This window comes from Periplaneta americana, chromosome 14, assembly GCF_040183065.1.
Source record: "Periplaneta americana isolate PAMFEO1 chromosome 14, P.americana_PAMFEO1_priV1, whole genome shotgun sequence".
NCBI lineage: Eukaryota > Metazoa > Arthropoda > Insecta > Blattodea > Blattidae > Periplaneta > Periplaneta americana.
Window position 1 is genome coordinate 153964605 of NC_091130.1, and position 26201 is coordinate 153990805.

Here is a 26201-nt window from a genome sequence, read left to right on the forward strand (position 1 = left end):
TTGCTCCTCCCCAAGACAGCCAGCGCTCACGTAGTAACTCGGTCAGGGTTTCAGTTCGATTTGTCAATCTATACTTGTCCCAATTTTCAAAGATTAGATCATTTTTCTTTAAATTTATATTTAATTTATTCCTGATGGATGTATGTAAAATATGACACATGCTTTTCATATTTTTCCAAATACTTTTTAGAAAAAAAAATTACACCTTTAGTTGTTATTTTCTTAATTTTCTTTAAACATATCACATCCTCAACGGGCGGCCGGGTAGCTCAGTTGGTAGAGCAGCTGGCTACGGACTGGAAGGTCCGGGGTTCGATCCCAGGTGGTGACAGGATTTTTTCTCGTTGCCAAACTTTCAGAATGGCCCCGAGGTTCATTCAGCCTCCTATAAAATTGAGTACCGGGTTTTTCCCGGGGGTAAAAGGCGGTCAGAGCGTGGTGCCGACCACACCACCTCATTCTAGTGCCGAGGTCATGGAAAGCATGGGGCTCTACCTTCATGCCCCCCCCAAGTGCCTTCATGGCATGTTACGGGGATATCTTTACCTTTTTTACTAGGCATAAGTTATTTTGAAGAACAAAAACAAACAATTTCTTGGATGTGAAAAAACTACGTCCCTTAATATATCGTTATGGATATGCTGACCAATAATAATAATAATAATAATAATAATAATAATAATAATAATAATAATAATAATACATAGTAATATTAATAAACAGATGTATAGTATGCGCGCAAGTGCAGGAGAGAACATTTTGGATTTTTTATGTACCCCATTTTTAAATCTCGCACCCCATCCTCGCTCCCTTGCCCTGATCCTGGCGACGTCAATGTTGATACAGCGTCGTAAAATAACCCAATAAAAAAAACGATGTTGGTAGAGGTAAATGAACAAGCATGCTTTTTTTCTTTCGAAAAATAATATATTGCGAAATTTCACTATAATGATGTAATTTCAGGGGTGCTCACCTACCTTTTATTTCGTTATACTGGTATTTTACTGTCTTCAACATAAAAGAACCAAAGTTTAGATTTGCATAACAAGTTCTTATTTCTTCTCCAGTATTTTTGCTGTAATGGAAATGTCATGGTGAAACCAGCGAATAGGGATTATAAAGAATGGACACTTCGCGTCGGTACCTTTGATGTAGCTGGACCGATTTCAATGACCTTCAAGCCAGCTAGAGCGTCAGATTCTGCTTTCTCCCTAGAGTTGGCGCTGACATCACACCAGCTAGCAGTCGACACAGCGGAAATATAATACATATAATAATACATCTAGGTACATTATGTACTCAAATAAAATAAAATGGATCCATAAAATAATAAATCCTTCATTAACTGTAATGTCTAGACTCTAGAGTTCCTTTATAATGAGAGTTGAGACGTTGACCCCAACAACAATTAAAATATGTAATGATTTGATAGCACTGAAAATGGAAAAACAAAACTCCTATGAGAAGTAAAACCATATACCTATATTATATTATATACAAATATTAAACGAATGCGATACTTAATTTTATAATGCATTATATTATTTTATAATATAATTTATGATATCTGAAATATAAAATATTATTATTACAACTAGTTTGTCACTGAGAAATAAGGAAAAGCTGTTAACTTGAATTTATTTGAAGCAAAGCGTTACTGGATTATGCAATAAGGTAGGCGATGTTTGGATCCTGTGCCTTAATTCTATTCTCAATTATTATCTTAGCGTATGCTCGATTACACTACCTCTAGCGCTTGAAAGTGGAACTAGCCGCTGGCGCACAGAGAAACAAAACACAGGAAAATTCGCTCAGTGTCCATTCTTTATAATCCCTATTCGCTGGTGAAACCTTTAACAAATAACATCTTAGTCGGCACTAGTTGTGAACCTTTCCTGAAAAACAATTAATGTTACCTTGTTTAAAATAATCTGACAAATTTCACTGTAAAATGACTTAAATTTATTCTATATGGCAGATATTATAATATTAGGTCTGAAATTTGAGTCACTTATGTTCAGCACGAGACTCTGTAACAGTTCGAATCACTTTCCAAGTCTCTGCGAAGCATGCATCACAGTGACACATGTCCCCACTTCACATCCAGGAATCTTCCTTTGGCATTTCTCTCCACAGTACCTCCTCCAGCCGGCAGTTGTTTTTAGAACTGTTGTGCAGTGTTAACCTCTGCTGTAACTCAAATAGTAACACGCTGTCCGCAAATACAGTGGATTTGGGATCGAGTCCTTGAAGGGAAGAGAACATTCGTCTCCCATCCATAGGGACTGATGTTGTGTCCCTTGCTTTGCCATAATCCTCCAGTGCACATCCAGTGTTGAAGATCCTCTTAAGATTTGGGTAGAAATAAACCGAAGAACCCAAACTCTGAATGTAGATGCTGCTGCTGCTGCTGCTACTGCTGCTAATGATAATGGTGATGGCGATGATGATGATGATGATGATGAAATAAAAAGGAAACAATAATCGTAGTGGTATTTGGAAAGAAAAGTGGTCATAACTGTTGAGTTAAGGGATAGGTCTAAATCTGGAAAGTTTCCAAGTCAACTAGACCCAACTGTTAGATTTGAGATGAGCCAGACCCAACCATCTGAGGTCAACAAAGAGAAACAACAAATTTATGAGCCTACTATTCCGTATTTTCGAGACAAATATCAGATGGAAGGCACCTGGGAAGTACATGGTTTAATGATCGGAGCGAGGGGCACCATCCCACGATCAACTGTAAACACTATCAAAACATTTGGAATCCATGACATCATTCCAGAAATAATTACTTCAACCATTAAAGGGTCTGTGGCAATTCTGAAATAGTACATTATGCAACGAGCCTATAATGAAGGTAATTAAGAACTGAGTATGGATATTTATGAAAAGAGCGCAAGCGAGTTTCATAATTTTCATACGAGCTTCTTAATTACCATTATAGGCGAGTTTCATACGACTTTTTATGCTCGACCATATTTCTAACTTGATATTATTAATTTTTTAGCAATGTCCCGTATGTTGTGAGATGTGCGCAGACGCGAAAGTATTGATTTTTTCCGAGGAATAGATGTCCACATTGACCTTGCTAGGCCATAAGAACCTACAGAGATAACATTGAAATTAAATTAGACATTGAAAAACGAGATGACAAATTGAATTTATTTGAATATTATTTACAATTAACGCTAATTATTATGGTAACAGAACATAACCTTCTGCGACAGTATTGGATTTCCAGCCTCCGTGACTTTTCGCTAATTCTCTTTCGATTGCATATCCGAGAATAATCGATACTTGCGGTTTTATAACGGTAGAAAGCTGACCTGTCATTGGCTGAACAGTTGTAACCTGAGTCGTCATTGGCTGAAAGACCTGACCTTTAATGAGTAGGTGTACTTTAATGAGGTCCATTAAAGTTCTGCTACCAGGTGTATAATTACTACATTTCGGCATGGTCGAGCTTAAAATCATTTATACGGAATATCACAATCCCCCCCCCCTCTTTCTATCCGTTAGTGTGTGATTGTTACAATATATGTACAAATTTATTATTTCTTAAATTTAAGCTTCTAGTTCACATTTCAATTTGACTCATCTATTTTATTGTAATCGTTATTATTCTTATATGTGTGTTATTCTGTGTTATTGGCAACCCAGGATGCCTGGGCAGACTATTTCTTGGAAATAAATTATATACTGTATACTCTTCTGTGTAATTATGGTAAATTTCAGTCGCTTACAGATTCTAAATCGATATTAAAGAGTGGTCTGATTGGTAAGTTCCATTTATGACAAAACATTTTCATTCAACGGCAATCTAGTATACATAAAGAAGCTTACGTTTTAGTGCTCTATAAAATTTGGAATTAAGACGGTCAACAATTGACTATCAGATATTTTAAAGAAAGGTTAATTTTATTCTCTAGCAAACACTATAAGTGGATCACGAAGTAAAACTATACTAATGAGGATTTTGGGGATTTATTTAAAGTTTAATAATCATTTTCCTCGAAAACAATACATTTTTATGGAGATAATGCACTTTTCCCATCCACCCGCCAAATATTACGCGCATAAATTTCGGTATTATATTGAAAAATGACAGAATTGAATGTCTCCTTCTGTGTCATTGTCCTTAAACTGTCCCCTTAACAAATAGCAATAATCTTTCCTAACGTGTGCTCAAGTCTACTGAGAATAACACAAATAATTCGGGGGAACATGACGATACATTACACAAGAAATCATTTTGAAGTTTTTCTGTTACGATTGTTTTTTCCTCAAGTTTTCATACATTGGCATTGCTACAAATAGGGATTCTATATTAATATCTCAAATCACCTTATATCAGTCGAACTAGGTAGATAGTTATGCAGACATTAGTCCATAGGCACTCAACGTCATGAGAAGCACAACAAGGAGCGAAATGTCACATTTCAAAACATCAGGCAAATTGTCAAACCATTCCTAAAGGACTTTCATTATATCAACCAAGAAGCCAAAAACATTGTTTGCAGCATTTTCACTTATACGCTATAAACCACGTGTTTTTATGGTTATAGGACATAACATTGCCATAAGAAAATAATTATGTATTAAAAACAATGAAGAAATAACTTAATCAGTGGACTATGTTTAGAAATTAGCAGGCTTTCACAATGTATAAAACAAGAGAACATCAGGCTTTGACTTAGCAACCAGAAATGATGTTCTTTTGTTTTACAAACTGTCAAAGCTTGCTAATTTCTGAACGTGGCCCACTGATTGAGTTATTTCTTCATTGTTTTTTATACATAGTTTTCTTATGGCAATGTTGAATCTCTATATTCTATACCCCAAAAACACACGGTATGTGTATATATACGACATGTGTATGTATGTACTTACATGGCTACCATTATTTTGAGTGAACGATATGAATCACAAATACAAGGCAAAAAAAAAAAAACAAGAATATAAAATTGTACGAAACCTTCACATTCCATTGACTATTTATGACACTACTTAATTAGGTTGGGTCCCGTGGTCAAAAAAGATCTTCCCGGAATTCTACTGAAATTTGTGGCAGGATTGAAATCAATTTCTGAGCTATCGTGGAATTAATATTACCCTTTATGGCAGAATTTCAGATGAGAACGGTGATTAGCAGTGATTATTTCGTTTATATGACGTCATTCCATTTTGGACCAATGAAGTGTAATGAAGTTTTGAATTACAACCAATCACAGTCATACGTCGCATTCCTGCAGTTCGATTTATCACTATCAATTTATCGCATGGTCGTTCTTTTGTTTAGTCAGTGTCGCCAACTGTTTCCACGTAAATCGATAAACATGAATCCATTGTATTAAATAAAGTGCGAAATCCTACTTCCACATCTACATCTTCATCTTCTAATTCCATGTCCATTGCATCTAAAGAAAATGACACTCCTTCATAACAATTGTTCATTTAATTAATGTATTAATCAGGTTATTTGCAATTATACTATAAAATGTTTAAATTAAATTATGATTTCAGCAGATAATGAAAACTTATTTCTGTTATAATAACAAGAGAAAAGCGCAGTACATGTAATTAACATTGTGAAACCTGTATTTCGCTTTACTCAATTGGCATTACTGAATAACATTCAATTTCTTTATTGCAGTAATCGATATTCATCTATTTCGACTTCACAATGTGTGAATAGGTTAAGTATTCATAAATATACAATTATTAACATGTTGTGAGCGTATTTTAGGGATATATTATTTACATTTTTATTTTAGTCACGAAATAGTTTTAATAAAGGTCACTCGAGGTCTGAGATTACTATAGATAATATTAAATATATTCTGTGTTTTTGGATACCAAAGGGCAAAGAGTTTAGGCAGTTAACCAATTGAATCTGAAGTAGAAACTTTCGACGGATTGAGTAAAGACAGTTGCGAATTTTGCCTACAAAATTAATCGTTCAGAGTTATTGATCTCTTTACATCAGGAGCGGGTAAAATGTAAGGAGTAATTGATCAGCCTGCATGACAACAAAATGACAAAAGTGGAGAGATCAAGAAATATATTACTGATATCTAACGGTTGGTTGGCGGATAGCCTGACTTCACGGCGATCACAGAGTTTGTTTTGTGTTGCAATACTCATTTTGCTCGCCTGTGCTTTATATGCTGTGAACTTTATGTGTCATGGAACCCTGGATATGCTAATCCAAAAATCCCGATCTTCAACTGGAGCTATTTGGTGTCATAAGCAAGAAAGAGAACCAAGATTCTTTCTTAAGACTGTTGACTGGTCAAAGAGTGTGATTATCTTGCGTATGGAAGGCGATTTCGAGGAGTGTCCGATGTCCTTGAAGACGTGCCACAAAGAATACGTTACGGAATGTGTTTATGCATGAGGAGGCAGCTGTCCACTTTTCCTTCTAAAGACAAATCAACCAAACCACGTCTTCAATGAGAAATGCCGGTACATAGGATGAGATGGACCCGACAAGTGGTTCTTATTCTTGGTACTTGAATCGCTTCGTAGAGTAGAAGTATAACAGAAAATTCAATAGTCATAGAAATTACGTAAGTCAAATATAATTTCTTGAAAGTCTTTCATTTTTGGCACTCTAGTAACTGCCACTGAACGCTATAATTTTCTACTAAGTAAGCCACAAAGCACATATTGATTCAGAGGTTAAAAAAATTTCCATTTACTTTTTATACTAGAAGATTTAAAAATAAAATATCTGCAGACATTTTTATCTCACTCCCAGCATCTTTGCTTTTAAAGTAAAACTTTATAATTACCGTTACAAGTTAACTAAAATTAATTTTATAGCTTCGTTAGTGCCATAAGATACAAATTTTGTTAAGTATTATTTTCATTCAACATAATTATCGTGTAATTTGTTAAGTTATAATTGTAATCCAGTTATAGTGATTCAAGTCTTACAACTTACACAGAAACAACGTGAATGTAAATTATCCACAGTTGTAGGACTGTATTATTCATTGATTAAAAAAAAGCCTTCGACAGCGTTCTTAGGAACAAATTATTGGAAATCCCTATGAAATAAGGGAATTCTATACATCAAGTAAAATTGATGAAACGCTTGTATGCTGATAATAAAATAAAAATTGATAATGGGCCTGAAACTAATAATAATATACAGAGTGTTAAAAGAAAAAGGGTATAATATTTTGAGGGGTGGTAGTATACATCACAACAAAATGGGTCCTAAAATTAAGTTTTTACGAAAGAATAATATACAGGGTGTTAAAAGAAAAAGGGTCTAACATTTTGAGGGGTGGTAGTACACATCACAACAAAATGGGTCCTAAAATTAAGTTTTTACGAAAATAATAATATACAATGTTAAAAGAAAAAGGTCTGATATTTTGAGGGGTGGTAGTACACATCATAACAAAATGGGTCCTAAAATTAAGTTTTACGAAAATAGTAATAATATACAGAATGTTAAAAGAAAAAGAGTATAATATTTTGAGGGTGGAAGTACGCATAAAAACAAAATGGGCTCTAAAATTAAGTTTTTACGAAAAACGTAGACCTACTTTAAAATTCGTGTGTTGGTGACAGGTTAGGGGCCACATATTCTATCCCGTAGATTAACTGGTTCTTAGTATCGGCGTCTCTTAGTAAACCAATCGCCCGTCTTACTGAAGGCGTGCCATACCAACAAACACTAAAAATGTTGTTTATGCATGAGGAGCACCAGCCCATTTTCATAACAGAGTCAAACGATATCTAATACGGGTATTTAATCTCCGATGGATTGGCCGGGGAGGTCCTGTACATGGTCTGCTCGTTCCCCAGATTTTAATCCCTTGGACTTTTGGTTATGAGGACACTTAAGACCTTTATGTATGCAACACTCATTGAAGACGTTCAAATGCTACAGCAGCGCTATACCAACTGCGCCAACCAGACCGACGAACTCCGGTGTAATAAGCTGGTTTCTGATCCGAGGCTGCACTCGGACTTGTGTTCGATTCCTAATTGGGTTGTTTCAGACGTTTCTTTTGAATGCAAGGCGAAAACAAAATTTCCCTGCCTTAAATTTATTTTAGAAATAATTTGAGAACATCAATTCATTGTGTTGGCTATATAGTAGAAGCGATTACCTCGTACCATTGTAACTATCATTATTCAAGTGTACAAGTACCACAGTCTTCTTCTTTTTATTCTTCCAAGATAGTATAATGGAAGACTTTACGTTAAAAAGATATTGCTCTAAATATTATTATGATATATATACATCTGAAAATAACCCACGTACATGTACGCATATATTAATGCTGAATCGCTAAATGCAGAACCCAAATGAAACGAAATCCTATACTGCAGAATGAAGTTTAAATTAACAAAATATAAAATTGTATGTAAAATTATATTCATGGATGAATCATTATTTATCATGTTTATACTTATTAATTCTTTTACTGTAAGCAGTGACTAGAAATCGGGTTGAAATTTCGTGAATTCTACTTTCAAAATTTCCCGCTTTGTTGCCAAGTTTTCCCTCCTTCCTTCCACCATATGGAATTTCACTCTGGCGCAAGAAATCTTCCCCCATCTGGCAACACTGACTCGAAATGATATTTTTAACGGTTTCGTAATTTTCACTGGTCCATTATTATTCAATGAATGAAGTTAAAATTAACAAAATATATAATTGTATGTAAAGCGAAATAATGGATGAATAATTATTTATCAAGGTTATACTTATTAATTCTTTTACTGTAAGCAATGGCTAGAAATCGGCTTCAAATTTCGTGAATTCTACTCTCAAAATTTCCCTCTTTGTTGCCAAGTTTTCCCTCCTTCCTTCCACCATATGAAATTTCCCTCTGGCGCAAGAAATCTTCCCCCATCTGGCAACACTGACTCGAAATGATATTCTGTAACGGTTTCATAATTTTCACTGGGCCATTATTATTTAATTTAGAGTATGATATTCATATAGAAAATAGTGCAAAAACTGTTCACATATTTACGATATTTATTTCCCGCATTTTGAGATTTTTTATTGTTACCGGTATCTACCTCACTATCAAGCTGTAGACAACGTATGCAAGACAACACAACGAAAAAACAGAACTGTCGAAGCGGCCAATAGCATAAGTTATGTGGCAACAATGGGATGTAACACACTGCTGTAATTCTTAGAAATACGTTTTCTTATCTATTACCAGTTCAGCAATCGATTTGCTGACATTTGGGGACATGTGGAACCAACAAAACAATAATCTCTTTCTTAAAACTTTGCGAACGCGCCAAATATATTCCTCAAATTATTTTGTTAAGGGGAGAGGATGGTATTTTTTTTAACTTTTTTCCTATTTGGTGTAAAATATTATTTTTTTTGTATGTATAGAGCTCATAACTGTGGCAACTCAACCAAATAAAAATATATAAAAAAAATATTTGGGGGCCCCAAATTTGAAAAAAAATATACCCAATGCAGGATTGTACTAAAACCGATATATCTAAACCGTTTTTAAAGATAGATTCGAACAGTTTTTGCAATGTATTTGCAAAAGCATGTTCTACAAACTGCCTGTAACAGAATTTTGATATTAGTCCCTACGTTTGTAAAATAAACAATTAAAATTTAATAACAATTTTCTGATTCCCTTTCTTGCAAACAAACGGACGTATTTTTAAAATGAAATCAATTAACAAAATTCTCTTACAGAGAAAAGTTTCCTTAATAGTCTAAAGAATGTGTATTCTAAATTTCATGCATGCATCTTTAACAGTTCAGAAATTATATCCATTTTTGTCTGGCAATGTAGCAAAAAAAATGAAGTTACTGGACACCGATAAAAGCGGGCGTGTGATTTAAAAATCAAGAGCGCAGGAAGTTTAAAAATTACGTCTTAACATTCGATAAGGGCACAAATACCCACAAAATGTTATGCAATGCATTCCACACATATCAAAGGTATTTTAAAGAAAAAAAATTTTGAAAATTTAATTTACCGGAAACAATAATAAAAGTGGGCGAGCGATTTAAAAATCCATAACGCAGGAAGTTTAAAAATGGCGACTCAACATCCGATAATGACACAAATACCCACAAAATGTTATGCTATGCATTCCACACATATCATAGAGCATTTTAAAGATTTTTTTTTTTTAATTTACTCATTTTTCACCAAAAAATACCATCCTCTCCCCTTAAAACACCGCCTTGTGTATTTCATTTCTAATAACGTTCACTGGAAAACGCTGCGTTTCTTGCATCTTTGGCTGGAGTTGCCATGGAAACAAACTGCATCTCTGGCAGAGACAACTGGTGACTTGGAAACTCTGGAGATCATGCCGCAGGAAGGATACATGGTGAAGTGGAATGAACTGGATGGTGACGAATGCGTAATGTGTGACGAGTTTGTGAACTATGGTACGTCCTCAGTCGTCCTGCCTCTCCTCGCTCAGGGCTTGCCTGTCCGCCACTTCCTCGCTCCCCATCGGCTCCACTGCTACGTACGCGGCGGAGAACCCTTTGTTCACGATGGTGTCGTCTGAACGGAAACGCACCAGCAGAGCTTCATTCATGGAGATGATGTCCGTAGGATTCTGCACAGGAACAAACAACAGATCTTAAGTTGATTATCTCGTAACAGGTATACTTGTGGAAGCAGAATAGTAATTTATGTATCAATAACGAAATGAAGATGTTTATAGCGAGCGCTACGAGGGTGGAAGTGGCCCGAGGTTTAAACATGAAATTTCACCAAAGGTTCGTACATTATTTTTTGTCGCACTAGTCCGTAATAGAATAAATTAAACCTTTTTGATAACAGTTTTAAGTTATAAATTCGCTTTGTGTTTGTATGTCTTATTTAGCGTCTTTTGTTTTGGTATCTAGGGAATGTGTACACTAGAAAAAAAAAAGAATACGTAGAATAAAAATTATTCGTTGAGGGAGGCCATGCATGATGCTACTATTTCTTTGCTGTTAAGTTACCAGTCTCTGAATTTAATAAAGAACTAGTGGCTTGTACAGCAAATGCTGCAGACTAAGTTCATTAGACGTTCAAATAAACATTTTTCAGATTTATTTTCAATGAAGAATACCAGACATTCTGAAAGTTATTTGCTTCCATAACAATGAAAGATACTCTCTCTGGAGCCAATACTGAAGAGAACCACGTATATAAATATCTACACCACACCGCTATTAAATATATGAAAAAGACCCAATCCCACTTGATTAATAACTATAAAAATATTTGATTTTTAATAATATTATTATCTTACGTAAGTTTTATAGCTTTCAGTAACATATACTATATATACTATACTATATAGCCGCTACTCAGTAAAATATAGAAATCAAAATCTAATTTAAGTTATTCTCTACATCTACTTATGTAACCCCCAAAACGTTTCACTTTCATATCATCAATATAGCATTAATATGTATAATTAATGAAAAATAGTCACATCACGTCATTAACTACAATAATATTTCATTTCTAATGGTAATAATGTCATCAAACCACCTCAAATGTTGTAGTTTTTAATATCCAATACACAGCTGTACTCAGAAAATTACACACCACAGAATCGAACCTGTAAATTATTTTTAGTAAGTTAAGTTTTTAATAACCAATTTAATTTGAGCTGTAAATATGTCAGCATTCTTGCAGATCATGGCCTTCGTGTAATATTGTTTACTGTAGTGTGTGTTTTGTTTTATTCTGAAATGCAATTAGCTAGTTCTCAAAACTGACGACAGATGGATTTTGGAAAATAGGAAAATTATGTTGAAAAATTGACATTTCACTGAAAACTACTATTTTTCTGAAAAACTTTGAGTTCCAAGCTTCAAAATGAGGGGTCATTTATTAAAATTCGTTCAGCCGTTTTCCCGTAATTTCCATTACCAGTTCAAATTATATATAATAGATGCCTTTCTGAATTTGAGGAAAGCTGTTGTGTACTGACCGAGTTGCCGCAGAAGCGCCCGTAGGACGGCCCGCTGGCGTCCAGCCCCGCGTACACCTCCACGAAGTCGTAGCCGCAGTCCTGCTCGTCCTCCACCTCGAACGTGAGGAAGGTGAGGTGCACGTTGCGGCCGGGAGGCGCCTCGATGGACCAGTCGCAGTCCGCCCTGTTGTCGTAGTTGTGGTCGCCGTACTTGGAGTGCGAGTACAGGTGCTTCACCCGGTCCGTGGCCTGCAGGTGGCCTCCGCAGGCTGCACACAACACGTTAGTACAAGCCAAAAGGGAAAATAAGAGATTCTTACGTGTGTATCATAGTCTGTGATATCAGTGGATTAAAAATAATAACTCTAGTTACAACATCTTTCCTATGACAGAGACAGTAACGCACAATAAGCCTACTAGCAGTGGCGGTGCGTCAATAAGAGCACAAGAGCACGTGAATACATTGTTTCTATGAATGCACGACTAGTTTTATCATTTAATACCGTATTGACGTAGTGGGGATGTATAATATCAGAATCGATAATTTTAAACTTCCCGCATCTTGCATAAACTTCTTATGTAAACTTGGCAACATCCGTTCTCGTACAAGCCGTGCTCTTTTCGAGAAGGTTACAGGAATTTCACGCATGCGCGGGAGAAAATTGTCTTTCGCTGGCCGCTTATGACTCGTCAAGAGCACAAAGCGTTAAGTGAACAGTGAATCTATCCTATAGATGTCAGGTGCATCGTTCACGTGCTATATCTCGAGGAAGAAATTTAATAGTCTGCATTCTAGCCTGTAGGTGTCAGCATGTCACTGCCGGAACGTTTACTTTATGTAGATGTGTGTACAGTGCTGCTACGAGAGTGTAGTTTGTGAATTACTATACATATACTCTACATATACTATAGCATAGTTTGGCTTTGAAACACGTGCTCGCTGAATGTGGTGGTGGTATGAATTTAAGTATATGTATGGTAGTGTATAATATTTAAGAATAATATTTACTGGCATGTATTTATAGTAATCAATCTATGCGAATGAGATTACAGTACTGGTATAGGTTATAGTGTATCAGTGTGTTGTGAACCGAAATATATTACTGAACACACACTTTTGTAAATAACGGCATTGTGGTATGTATTCATTTTTAACAAACGTAAACAATGAACTCTGTTCAAGTAATTTGGAACAGTAAAGAACTGGGTAAACTGCCTTACCAGGAAAAATTGGAATTAAAAAGACTGCGTTTCATTATCATTATTATTATTATTATTAGTATTATTATTATTATTATTATTATTATTATTATTATTATTATTATTATTATATTATAAGTTCTTTTGAATTTATATACGATTTTTTCGATACTGAAACATTGGAATCATGACGTTTCATATTAGGCTAAAGATACGATTTCAAATTCTCTTCGATTTTGGAACACAAAATTGTGAACGCATATAATATTTTATCACGAGCCGCCACTGCCTACTAGAGTCTGCATGCTAACCTTCCGCTCCCTCCTCCGTAACAGATGGGTAAAAAATGACTTGGGTTAGGCCAGTGATGTCAATTGACGCCCATAGGAGCAAGCGCGCGCTTTAGAGCTCAGGAGAGCCTGAGCGCTTTACAGCGAAAAGGAAAGAGACAGACGAAAGAGGTGGTATATGCCGCTTGGTCGAGCTATATTCAGGGATGGCCAGCACTGATTCAATGGATAAAGGGAAGAGAACTTATTAAAACTGTATCCATGTTAATTTTTAGATTTGCCTCAGAAGTATAAGTGCATTATAAAAATGTAAGTTTTAATTTTAATGCTCATTTTTGACAAGTTTGATTTTTTTATTAAAAATAAATATTTTCTTAACTTTTCGTATAGAAAAGTGAAATTTTCAGATATAGGCCTATTTATTTAGTAGCCTTACATAATGTTTTCGTAAATCTAATATACCGTATATACGTATTACTGAAGATAGTGTATTGAAAATTTTGAAAATATTCGAATGGAAATTGTTTGTAAGGAAATGAATTAACAAAGCAACTACTGTTACATCATAAGCAAAAGATACGTGCCCATGTGTTGTAAAAATGTCAGCTCTATAGCTTCAGCAGATTTCGAGAAAATAATTTAATATTCTGATGATAGGAAGTTGCTCACAAATATCACCTTAAAAGCATAATGCGATAAGAGTTTTGTTATGTAATATTAGTTACACTTAAAACAGATACAGTACCTAGGTAACTTTGCTTTGTACTGTAATATTGTTTTGATTAGTTCGTTGATTACTTTTGTAAGGTTAAAGATACCATCAATATAAATTCCAACTTATCATGCCATACTCAATCTCTTTCTTTGGAATATCACTTTCTTTATGAATGATGTGTTTCATCCACTTAATACAGTATAATATTATACTACTATGGAATTTATGTGAATATTCCTTCTTAACTCTCTATTATGTTATTAAGATTTAAAACACAAGTGCAATATTAAGAAATCAGTGTTAGTACTTTTGTTTTACAGACAATATAGATAATATTAAACAGAAAGAAGCCATATAAAAATAACGACATAAAATTTCACGTTCCGTTTGAAGTTTGTGCACCACTGTTTTCTTAATCCAATAGGTTGCTTATTCATATACACAACCCTTCCTCTTTCCATACTTAGCGCTTGATGCCCGCGCACGACGTCAAGATCAGAAAAATGCGCTTGCTTTGACATCACTGGGTTAGGCTATGATAAAATTGTAAAGCCACTTTATTTTTGTTCAAGAAATTCTCGTTTAGACTAAAAAAATATGTAAGCAATTAATTAATTTTTAGTACATTCACAGCTGTGGTGACATACCGTTTATACCAAAAGGAATTTTTTATAATCCCAAAAGTAAGACATCATTCACAATTAAAATTGAATCGTTAACTAAAAAGTGTAAACGTTCCCGTAAAATAAAAAAATCACGATGGGAACATAAACGTAACAGTGGTACTTAGTTACAAAGGAAACATACCGGTACCAAACATGTTATTTCGCCATATTCTGTTGTAATTCAGCGCTCTATGATTGTGAATTGTTTCAAAATAACGTGGTGTGGAAGAGAATATCTGATGGTCTTAACTCCACTATAATGAATGAATAACTAACTAAGGAACAAAGTAATTAAATAAAGAAATTAATTAATTAAGAAAATAAATAAACAAATAAATGAAGTAAATAAATAAACATTCAAACTTTCATGTTTATATTTACGTGATATACAACAGAATATGATGAAATAACGTCGTTGTTATGTTTCCATGGTTACCAAGTATCTTTGTGGTTCTGTTTATTCCCATCGCGAATGGTATTAACAATGTTTTATTTTGTCGGGAATTTTTTTTTCGTTGTTGGTAACTCTATAGCACCTATTAGATGCTTTATGGTTGTGCTAACAGATGGAGTTACTTGTCAACAATGCGACGCTGAAACGTGTGCTCAGCTTACTGCCCAGCGACAGTCCTGATGTATTTTTATATTTGTGATGATTGGTTAATTAATATTAACCCGGCACACTCACAATCACATTCATACAAATTTCCAGACTCTAGACATAAAGGAAATTCCTCTTCTTCAAGAAAAATTCACCGAGAACCGAGCCCGGGAATCGAACCCTGGACCCCCTGCTCTGGAAGCCAGCATGCTGACCAACAGACCACGGAGGCGGTCTTCATGTTTATGTTTACGTGATTTTAAAACAACACACAATCATAATATAGCGCTGAAGTATACAACAGAATATTATGATGAAATGACGTCGTTGTTATGTTTCCATGGTTACGAAGTATCTTTGTGGTTATGTTTGTTCCCATCGCAAATAGTATTAACAATGTTTTAATTTGTCGGGAAGTTTGCATTCTTATATTAACACTTACGTTTTCATTGTGAATGAGGCATAATTGTGAACAGAGCCTAAGACATTTCGTTTCATCAGTGAACCGCATTGCTCGAGCTATAGAACTACCGGACCTGTTGTGTGACTGGCGAAGAAGCCCTTCCTCTGCACGGAGGCGTCCGACTTGAAGACGAGGAACATCTGGTTGCCCGTGGCGATGATGGGGTGCGGAGGCTTGGAGCCGCAGAAGCGCCCTAGCGTGTGTGCGTCGGGGGAATCCCCGTCGTACAGGACGATGTGGTCGTACGCGCACTCCTGGTGTGGCTCCAGTTCAAATTCGTTGAACATCTGAAAAACACACACTTACACAGTTACACAGTGAAGCACACTCCTTTGCCACGACGACCAGCAATATCAAGCGGAGAGGTGTGTAGTTTACAACACGCACAACTTGGGCGCCACTGTAGCCTTGTTCGCTAATCTCATGAGGGTAAAATAAGTACACGCAGGAGAACTGGAGCACGGTCATGGTACTTGATTCTTGAGTTATTGGTAGCTTTCAGTTCAGTTACTAAAACTTATTAATTTCAGATTTAAATTAAAATCCTCCACTTTTAAATAAAATTACTAAAAAAGTCGACAGTTACATAACAACTTTACTGTGCTTCATATCTTTACGTAGAAATACGTGAGGGTGCGATCACCTGTCGACAGGTGCATATGAAGGGGAAGAAGGGGAGAACGAGAGAACAAGGCGAATACAAGGATAACAAGGGGAAGACAAGGATAACAAGGAGGAGAACAAGGGGAATATAAGAAGAACAAGGGGAATGGAATTAGAAAAGGAGAAGACAATGAGAACAAGTGGATGACAAAGAGGAAATGGGAATACAAGGAGAACAACGAGAATGCAAAGAGAAAACGACTGAACACGAGCACTGCTCATTCGGGCCTCAAAATTCTTAAACATTATTTCATATCCTTTTTTTTATATTATGCATTATTATTTTATTCTATTTCTATTGTTATTTATCTGTATTTTGTATTTATGTGTATTTTTGTATATAGATCTATTTACAAAATGTAAATTTGTATTTACAGAATGTAAATAAATTCTAATTAAAAAAACGGGAATACAAGGAGAACAAGGGAAATATATGGAGAATAAGGGGAATATAAGGAGAACAAGGGAAATATAAGGATAATAAAGGGAATATAAGCAGAATAAGGGAATACAAGGATAACAAGGGGAATACAAGGAGAACAAGGGAAATATAACGAATAATAAGGGGAATATGAGGAGAATACGGGGAATATGAGGAGAATACGGAGAATATGAGAAGAACAAAGGAAATATAACGGATAATAAGGAGAATATGAGGAGAATAAGGGAAATATGAGGAGAATAAGGGGAATAAAAGGAGAACAAGAGGAATACAAGGAGAACAAGACGAGTACAAGGAGAACAAGGGAAATATAACGGATAATAAGGGGAATATGAGGAGAATAAGAGGAATATGAGGAGAATAAGGGGAATAAAGGGAGAAGAGGGGAAATATAACGGATAATAAGGGGAATATGAGGAGAATAAGGGGAATAAAGGGAGAAGAGGGGAAATATAACGGATAATAAGGGGAATATGAGGAGAATAAGGGAAATAAAAGGAGAACAAGGGAAATATAACGGATAATAAGGGGAATATGAGGAGAATAAGATGAATATGAGGAGAATAAGGGGAATAAAGGGAGACGAGGGGAAATATAACGGATAATAAGGGGAATATGAGGAGAATAAGGGGAATACAAGGAGAACAAGAGGAATACAAGGAGAACAAGACGAGTACAAGGAGAACAAGGGAAATATAACGAATAATAAGGGGAATATGAGGAAAATAAGGGGAATACAAGGAGAACAAGAGGAATACAAAGAGAACGAGACGAGTACAAGGAGAACAAGTGAAATATAACAGAGAATAAGGAGAATATGAGAATAACGGGAATACAAGAACACGGGAGTACAAGCAGAACAAGGGAAATATATGGAGAATAAGGGGAATATGAGGATAATAAGGGGAATGCAAGGAGAACAAGAAGAGTAGATGGAGAAAAAGGGAAATATATGGAGAATAAGGGGAATATGAGAATAACGGGAATACAAGAACAAGGGGAGCACAAGGAGAACAAGGAGAATACAAGGACACCAGGAGTGTACGAGGAGAACAAGGGAATTACGAGAATAAGGACAATGCAAGAAGAAAGGGGAAAAATAAAGAATAAGTGGTTACATTCTAGATGGGGAGACTTCGGTTCCCTTGTGACATTCCAAAAATTCTCCATCATCACCATCATCATCATCATCATCATCATCATTCATTTATTCATTCATTCATTCGTTAAGAGTGTAATGTCGCCAGTGGCGCACTCTAGATACTCTTCGACGAACTGTTTCTCTACATTCCTCGGCACTATCGACATCTGTAAGTCACACTCGTAGAGTTGGGGTTCATAACGGCAAGTTAAGGGTCCTACCATTGAATAAAATATAAAACCATACCGATTACTCACATGCTGGTTTTGCTGTGGCATTGCACTCACCAGTTTTATCCGGTGCCCAGGGGTAGTCGTGAAGTGCCACACGCAGTCCTTCCGGCTGGGGTAGTAGTCAGGGTAGTTGGGGGAGGAGATGGTTCCGGAGGGCGCCGTGATCTCGTACTTGCAGCCGCCCTCCTTGCAGTCGTGTCCGTTCTCGTGCAGCATGAAGCCGTTGTGGCAGGAGCACGCGTACGACCCGATGGTGTTGCGGCACTCGTGCTGGCAGCCCCCGTTGTTCGTCGCACACTCGTCCATGTCTGCGCAAGTCACAACGCCTCTTTACAGTCGCTAGAGTTTCTTTAAATGTTCAATTTCAAACTCCATGAATGGTCGGTTTCTTACCAGTGAAGAAGACAGCGGCGAACCCAGACTTCTGCACCGAGTTGTCCGAAATGAACTCCACCCTGAGGCTGTTGCCCTCTGATGTGATCAAAGGCGGCAGCCGAGATCCGCAATACACGCCGTGCTTCTTAATCACGTCGTCCGCCATCTTGCTGTGTACCTGCACGCTGTCGTACTCACACTCTTGCTGCAACACATCAACAGCATTATACAGGGTGTCCACGAAAAAGCTCCACGATTATAAACGGGTATAACGTCGCTATATATATATATATATATATATATATATATATATATATATATATATATATATATACTGTATATAGGGGAGACTGTTGTACCTTTAAACACTTCTCAGATTTTATTTTTTTTTAATTTTGGGAAATTATATTTTTTAAATTATAAAAATACTTCAAATAATTATTGAAGATTCCTTTACAACTTCGTGTATATATTTTCCTGTTCTACACATCTATTTAGGATGGAAAAAATAAAATGTAATATGTTCAAAGGTACAACAGGATCATGTATCTTGGAACATACCCTCTTGTAAGTTGGAATACATGGAATATAGGTGGGAATATAGTTGAAAGAACTGACAACTATATTTAAAATGTATTTGCAATCATAAACCAGAGCAGGCTTCTCTGATTTAGATTTTATTTCCTGGAGAAGCAATAACTGCTTCAGCAGCTTTCTTCAAGACATCCGGATCAATTGGGGACCTCTTAACTCCAGACTTACTTCATGACATGATCTTAAAATAAAAGAAAACAAAAACAATAGTATCATGTACAGCTGTCAAAAGAAAAAGTGGCCGCTCTCCTGTATCAAAGTTCCCTTCGGGTATCTTCGCTACAATTCGGAGACAGGCGATGTTACATGTTGTTGGACCACGTTGCCTGATATCTACAGTTATAATTGAAGTATTCTGTCTGTGATTCGATAGCGTAATGGTAGCGCTCAGGCCTCTTATTCATGAGGTCCTGCGTTCGACTACAACCTCGTGCTTTTTACATTTTTTTGTTCTGTTTTTGAGAGAGACAAACTAGACATAATGGCTCCTTTTTCTTTTATGATTATTTTAGTAATTAACATCAGGTTCATTAATATATTATGCCATGACTTTATCATTATCATTATTATATTGTGGCTGCAAATGGAAAGAAAAAAGATTTTATTGTCAATAAAATATCTTTCGTGGCATAAACATAACAAATTTACTGGCGTCGGCCTTAAAACATTCAAACAATTAAGCGTTCAAAAAACAAAACAAAAAGCCACAATTCAATATTTAGTCTATCTTCCTCTTATCTCGATCATCTTGCAGTCGAGTGGGCATGGAATTGACTAGTCTTTGCAAATAGCGACTGTTCTTAGACACGATATTCCAGGCATTCTGAACATACACACATAAATGTTCTGTCCATGGGCAGGTCTTTAACTGCAAACCCAGCAATCTCCAATCTTTCCTATTTTCTGCCTTCCTCTTAGTCTCCGCATATGATCCACATATCCTAATGTCGTCCATTATTCTTTTCAACCAGAGACCCAACCAATTCCTTTTTCTCTTTCTAATCAGTTTCAGCATCATTCTTTCTTCACTCACTTTTTCAAACACAATTTTATTTTTTATTCTGCCTGTCTACTTTACACGCACCGTTCTTCTCCACATCCACATTTCAAATGCTTCAATTCGTTTCTCTTCATTTCGTCGTAATGTCCATGTTCCTTCCCCATACAATGCCACACTCCACACAAAGCACTTCACTAGTCTCTTCCTTAGTTCTTTTTCCAGAGGTCCGCAGAAGATCCTTCTTCTTCTTCTATTAAAAGCTTCCTTTGTTCATGTTTGCAGTTTTCTTGGGAAGGATAGGCCTAAATGCGGTAACATCCCGTTGCTTTCCGCACACCACAATCTCTTTCGCATCTTATTAAATTCCAGGGGGCCCAAGCGTGGAGATGAGGAGAGTGGATTTGACTAATTGGGCCCTCCGGACTTCACCGAAAGTCACGGCAAGGGTTAAATATTAATTCTATCAGGATGTTTGACCCGGTCAGAGACCGGGAAATCTCAATTAGCCTTTGCCCCCCGCATCCTGGACTAGCTTCTACGAATCATCAGAAGATCTTGGAGTGTGATTGGGCCAATTTTTCCAAAAATGTTTCCACACTTTTGCTCTCGTAGCTCAGCGGACGAACGTCGGAATTTAGATGTCGTCTCAGGTTCAATTCCTCGTTACTCCTTTTCATTTTATTGTGGTTCAAGATAGTATAATGTAATAATACAAAAAGAAAAACTAATACTAGTATTATGCAACTGGATTTTTCCAAACCTAATATTAAATTTATGTTATTTATATCGCTAAAGAACGATTACAATATAAATAACTTGAATATTATTTATACAGTCTCACTAAAGAACGATAACAGAATATAAATAATAAATATCGGTTTGTTTAATTAATATATTGCGAAAGAACAATAACAATATAAATAACTTGAATATTGTTTTATAATGCTAATGAAGGAAAACAATATAAATGATAACTTGAATATTATTTAAATCGCTGAAGAACGATAACAATATAAAAAACGTGAATATTATTCATATCGGAATTTCACAGATTTATTACAGATGTATTTAAGAAATTGTAGAAGAATAGTAATTAGTAACAGTGTCCTATTTATTCTTCTTGGAGCCAAATTTGTAACTTTTAAAAGTGTGGTTACTATGTTGAAGTGTATGTGTTGTAACGGATGCTTGATTTGATATGTATGTGAGTCAGTTATGGGATGCTTGATGTCGTCGCAATGTCGTAATTATAGTTTGATTGTGTTTGTGTGACTATTGTGTATTAATTTAGGATGTATGGTACGGAAAGCTGCATATTTGTGTTATAGAAGTGTTACGTATGTGTGTTGTTAATGTTTTTGTATGTTTCAAATTGATACCTGATATTTGTTTTGCAATCGCAATGCCTAATTTACGGATTGTTTAGGTTTTGTTGAGATCGCGTAAGCTAATTTAATTTTCTTTTCCATTTCCCTTTATGCTTATCTTTTTTGTGTATAAAACTATAGCTCTAACATACATATGTAAAATACGGCTAACCCCCATTGGAAATACAATAATAATTATTATTCATATCGTTATAAAACGATAACAGAATACAAATGATGACCTGAATTTTGTTCATATCTCTAAAGAACGATAACAAAATATAAATAACGTGATATCCATAAAGAACGATAACTGGATATAAATGATAATTTGAATATCATTTACATCGCTAAAGAAAGATTAAAAAATAAAATGAAAACTTGAAGAAGGTCCCCGAACCCACGACCTTTGAATCATTAAACAAGCACTCCACTACTGGTCCACGAGGCGTAGATATGGAACACTTTCATAGTTCCGGAACTGCTTGTACAAGCACATGCATCGTGTAACATCGCCGCGACCCGAAGTGGACTTTGAAAATATTCGGTGTTCACGAGTGCGGCCACTTTTTTTTTTTTTGACAGCTGTACCTTGGAACATGTTCCATGGTGCAAGATGTTCTGTGTTCAAAGGTACAAGAGGGTGCGCGTTTAAACAAATATCGCTCCCAAAACTAGAGATTCGAATAAATCATGGAAATTAAAATATGTTATTACTCACCAGATAATACGGAACACATTGTACTTAATGGATGGTAACAAATACAATCTGGTTTTATGTTAGATAACATATATCAATGAACGAAATGTTTACTTTTGGTACTAAAAAAGAGTCTTTCGTTTACAGAACTCACATTTTGCAATAAATCAAACCATAACTATGACCAGAGCTACTTAGCGGCTTTCCCTACAATCTACTTCAGTTTGAGACCTCTAGGTAGCAGTAATAATTAAAAAACAAAAAATGTTCAACGGTACACTATGCTAAAGGTACACCAGTCTCCCCTATTATATATATATATATATATATATATATATATATATATATATATATATATATATATATATATATATGAAAATGGTGACACCAGAAAGAGAAACTCAAAAATGTTATAGCGCATACTTACAGACACTCAATGTGCCCCCCCCCCCACGTCACACAGCAGACATAAAGGTGACATTCTAACTCATGCCACACACGCTACAATATAATCTACTGGAATGGAATCAGTGCCACTGGAGATACGATATCGCAGCTCTGGCAAATTCTGAGGCAGTGACGGTGCATACATGATATCTTTTATGTAAGCCCATCACAGACATTCAAGTCGGGGGACCTTGGTGGTCACTTGCAGAAGACGTCCCGGTCTCCAGCTCGCCCAACGTAAATGGTTACTATATTCAGAATGCACATTATAAACTTTAAAGTTATTTTACTGCAAATCAGAATTTTTACATTTTAATTTGTTAGAAAATAAGGCATCTCCTGAATGGGTATACCTTTGAGTACTGGTAATTAAACTTTCCACATATATTCACAACTGGTCTGTGCATGAAATTTAATTTTGCATTTATGTACACATACGATTATTATTATTAAGAGACCTGTGATTTTTTTATGTCGGGTAGTGAAGTTGAAAAAAAATTATCAAATGTTTAAGGAATTTTATGTTTACTGCTTAAGTACATTGACCAGGAAAAAAATTAATTAAACACTTCATTTTAAGATGTCTTAGCTTGATTTTAAACTTTTAAGACATTCATTATCCTTATGTGAGACCCAGAAAATGTTTACTAAAAACAGAAATTATTTTTAAATAAAGAAATATATATACATTTTTTCTGGGCATAGTTTTCAACACAAAATTTGAGAAAAATGTGCACGTATATATTCGCAATGTGTAACTGATGTAATATTTTGAAGAAGCTATAATGAAAAAATTGTAGAAATTACAAAACTCGAAAAAAATCGAAAAATCGAAAGAGAATTGGGAGGACAAATTTAAAAGGTACGCAAAACGCGTCCTTGCAAGGGGTTGGGGCTGTACAAAACTAAATATGTGAGCTCCAAGCCTGTTGGCCACTAGTCTCACTCCGGGTTACGCTGCTCCACTGAAGGAGCTCTAGAAAATTTTGAAGGGGAAGCCGAAATTGGACGTAACCTCTTAGGTACCACATACGCGAGGGGGACGGAGATTTGATCAAGTGATCACGGAACGGGGCGAGGAGGAGTTGGCTGTTGTTTGCCGTTAGGATGGCAAGACGCTGTCATCTGTTGTTCGATGACAAGGCATGTGAAGGTCGTCGGAAGAAGCGCCGTGAAATCTAAATCTGCAATTTGAGAGGTCCCTGTCCTTTCAAATTGCGACTAATTGAGTGACCTCGTACATTTAATAGACAATTTATAGGTTCTGAACTAGGGCATATGTCGTTTACAAGAAAAGGGGAATATATATGGGGAAGGGCATATAGGTCCGTGGCCCATTTCTTATAGGGCTCATCCCGACATTTGTCTTGCGCCTTAGGAAAACCACGGAATACCTTAGGCAGGATGAGTTGTCTCATATAAGAGACTAGCCAATTTGGCTATTATGTAGGAGGTGATTGTTGTCTTGAGCCTTGTTGAATCGTCTCAATTTAGAGACCAGTCATTTGGCTTTATGGTGACTCAATTACGAAGAGAGGGGAGAGATGAAAATATTAATTAATTTAGAGTAATTAGGGAGATTCATGGGGATATGAATGCAGGTCCGTGGCCCATTTCTTTTAGGGCTCATCCCGACATTTGTCTTAGCGCCTTAGGAAAACCACGGAAAAACCTTAGGCAGGATGAGTTGTCTCAATTTCAGTTGGCTCTTAGGTAGAATGACTCTATGAATCGATGGATATATACTAGCCCATTGGCTCTATGATAGTTCCATCGATCAACAAATTTAGATATTGTTAGGGAGGGATTTTGTTTAGCCCAGTTAAGACAATGTCATTTTAAAGCGGTTGCACTATCCAAGGAGTCTCATGGAGTTGAGTCGTGGCAACCAAAACCTGGGAGTAACGCCAGCCTCCCTGTCCTCCTGTCTCAAGAGTATAGCTAATGGACCTGTCTGGTGCCTACGCCGTAACCTAGGATCATACTGGCCGAGGCCAGATATGAGCGGGTTGGGGTTAGCACGAACTTCCGCATACAGGTTCCTAGCCAGTCGAGCAATGAACTCGTCTATGGTTGGCAACTCTAGTTCATCATGGAACTTTCTTCTCGAGGCGACTCGGGGGAGATGAGTAATGAGTCGAATCACCTGGTTTTGGATAACTTGGAGTTTACGGAGATGGGACACTGCCGCAAACCTCCATGCGGGTGCGGCATAGGTAATGACAGAGCGAATGAGGGCCTTATACATGGTAAGTCCTACCCTCAGGTTGTCAGGAGTTAAGGCCGCCAGAATGGGATAGTGTCTAACTATCAGCCCGTTGGCCTTACGAAGAAGGGATTGGATGTGATCTCGAAAGGTGAGACTCAGTAATGTGTCGCCTTAAGATGGTCACGAAGAAGTACGTCAGATGCGGGTGCTAGCAGATCATCCGCTGGCAAACCCGAAAGAACGAAACCAATATCAACAGTTTCTACTCGCTGCTGCTGCCATCTATTTTTTTCCGCCTGCAATTTGACATACAATCGCAATATTCAAAACGGAAATTCTTTGAGTCGTTCTTCTTATGACATTAGTATAAAGTTCGTAATATACACCGTTACGAAATTATACCCGTTTATAATCACTAAGATTTCTGTGAACATCCGTGGGCCTATATTATATCTTCTTGTATATTACAGTATATATTCTTGTTCTATAAATCATATTGTGAATGATACTTCCCGTTCACAGATTATTTTCGCGTAGTACGATTCAAAAGACATAGGCAAGGTTGGCCTAAAATGATGTACGGTGCCAGGGCAAAATGGCATACCACTATTATCACGAGAAATATCTTAATAGTGCCTTCAAATTTCTTACCATTACGTTTGTAATGTTGGTATACTACTGCTTAAATTTTTACTGCCGAGAGGCGCAAGTCATTGTTGTTATAGTAATGACTACATTTTGTGAGCTTCTGTTAAGAAAATATCGCTAAGTATTTCCAGCCTGTTTTTCCTGTTCTAGTTTTGTGCTTGATATAAACGAAGAAAGTCATATATTGTTCACAAACGTGAAGGGTGAGTAATGATTCTGTATAATATTTAGTTTTATTATAATACAAATAATATTTTAGGTTATGAGTGAAATAATGGAAATAAAAATAGCCTGATAATAATAATTTGCACATGAAAGTGTATTTTCTGACAATAGTTCCATTTTTCTATCTTTCTCTTCTTTTGATGTCTTAGAACCAATGTTTAATTTTGGTCTACAGTAGGCCTATTTAAAATAATTTTCAACTGTGTTTATTTTATAATTATGTCATATTATGTGTTATTTTAGAAAATGTTGTCTTTCTTAGTAAAGTATAATTTAT

At 36.1% G+C, this 26201-nt stretch overlaps 1 protein-coding gene across 1 annotated transcript in view; it reads right to left on the reverse strand.

Moving 5' to 3' along the window:
* Positions 1-1939: 1939 nt before the first annotated feature.
* The window catches only part of tok (tolkin), a 225091-nt gene continuing 200829 nt past the window's right edge, over positions 1940-26201 (reverse strand). The window contains exons 14-18 of the mRNA XM_069846399.1: positions 18753-18950; positions 18414-18667; positions 15954-16167; positions 11965-12215; positions 1940-10590 (exon numbers count right to left, since the gene is read on the reverse strand). Of these exons, the coding sequence (XP_069702500.1) occupies positions 10423-10590; positions 11965-12215; positions 15954-16167; positions 18414-18667; positions 18753-18950 (1085 nt within the window). The 3' untranslated portion in view covers positions 1940-10422. The remainder of the gene's footprint in view (positions 10591-11964; positions 12216-15953; positions 16168-18413; positions 18668-18752; positions 18951-26201) is intronic.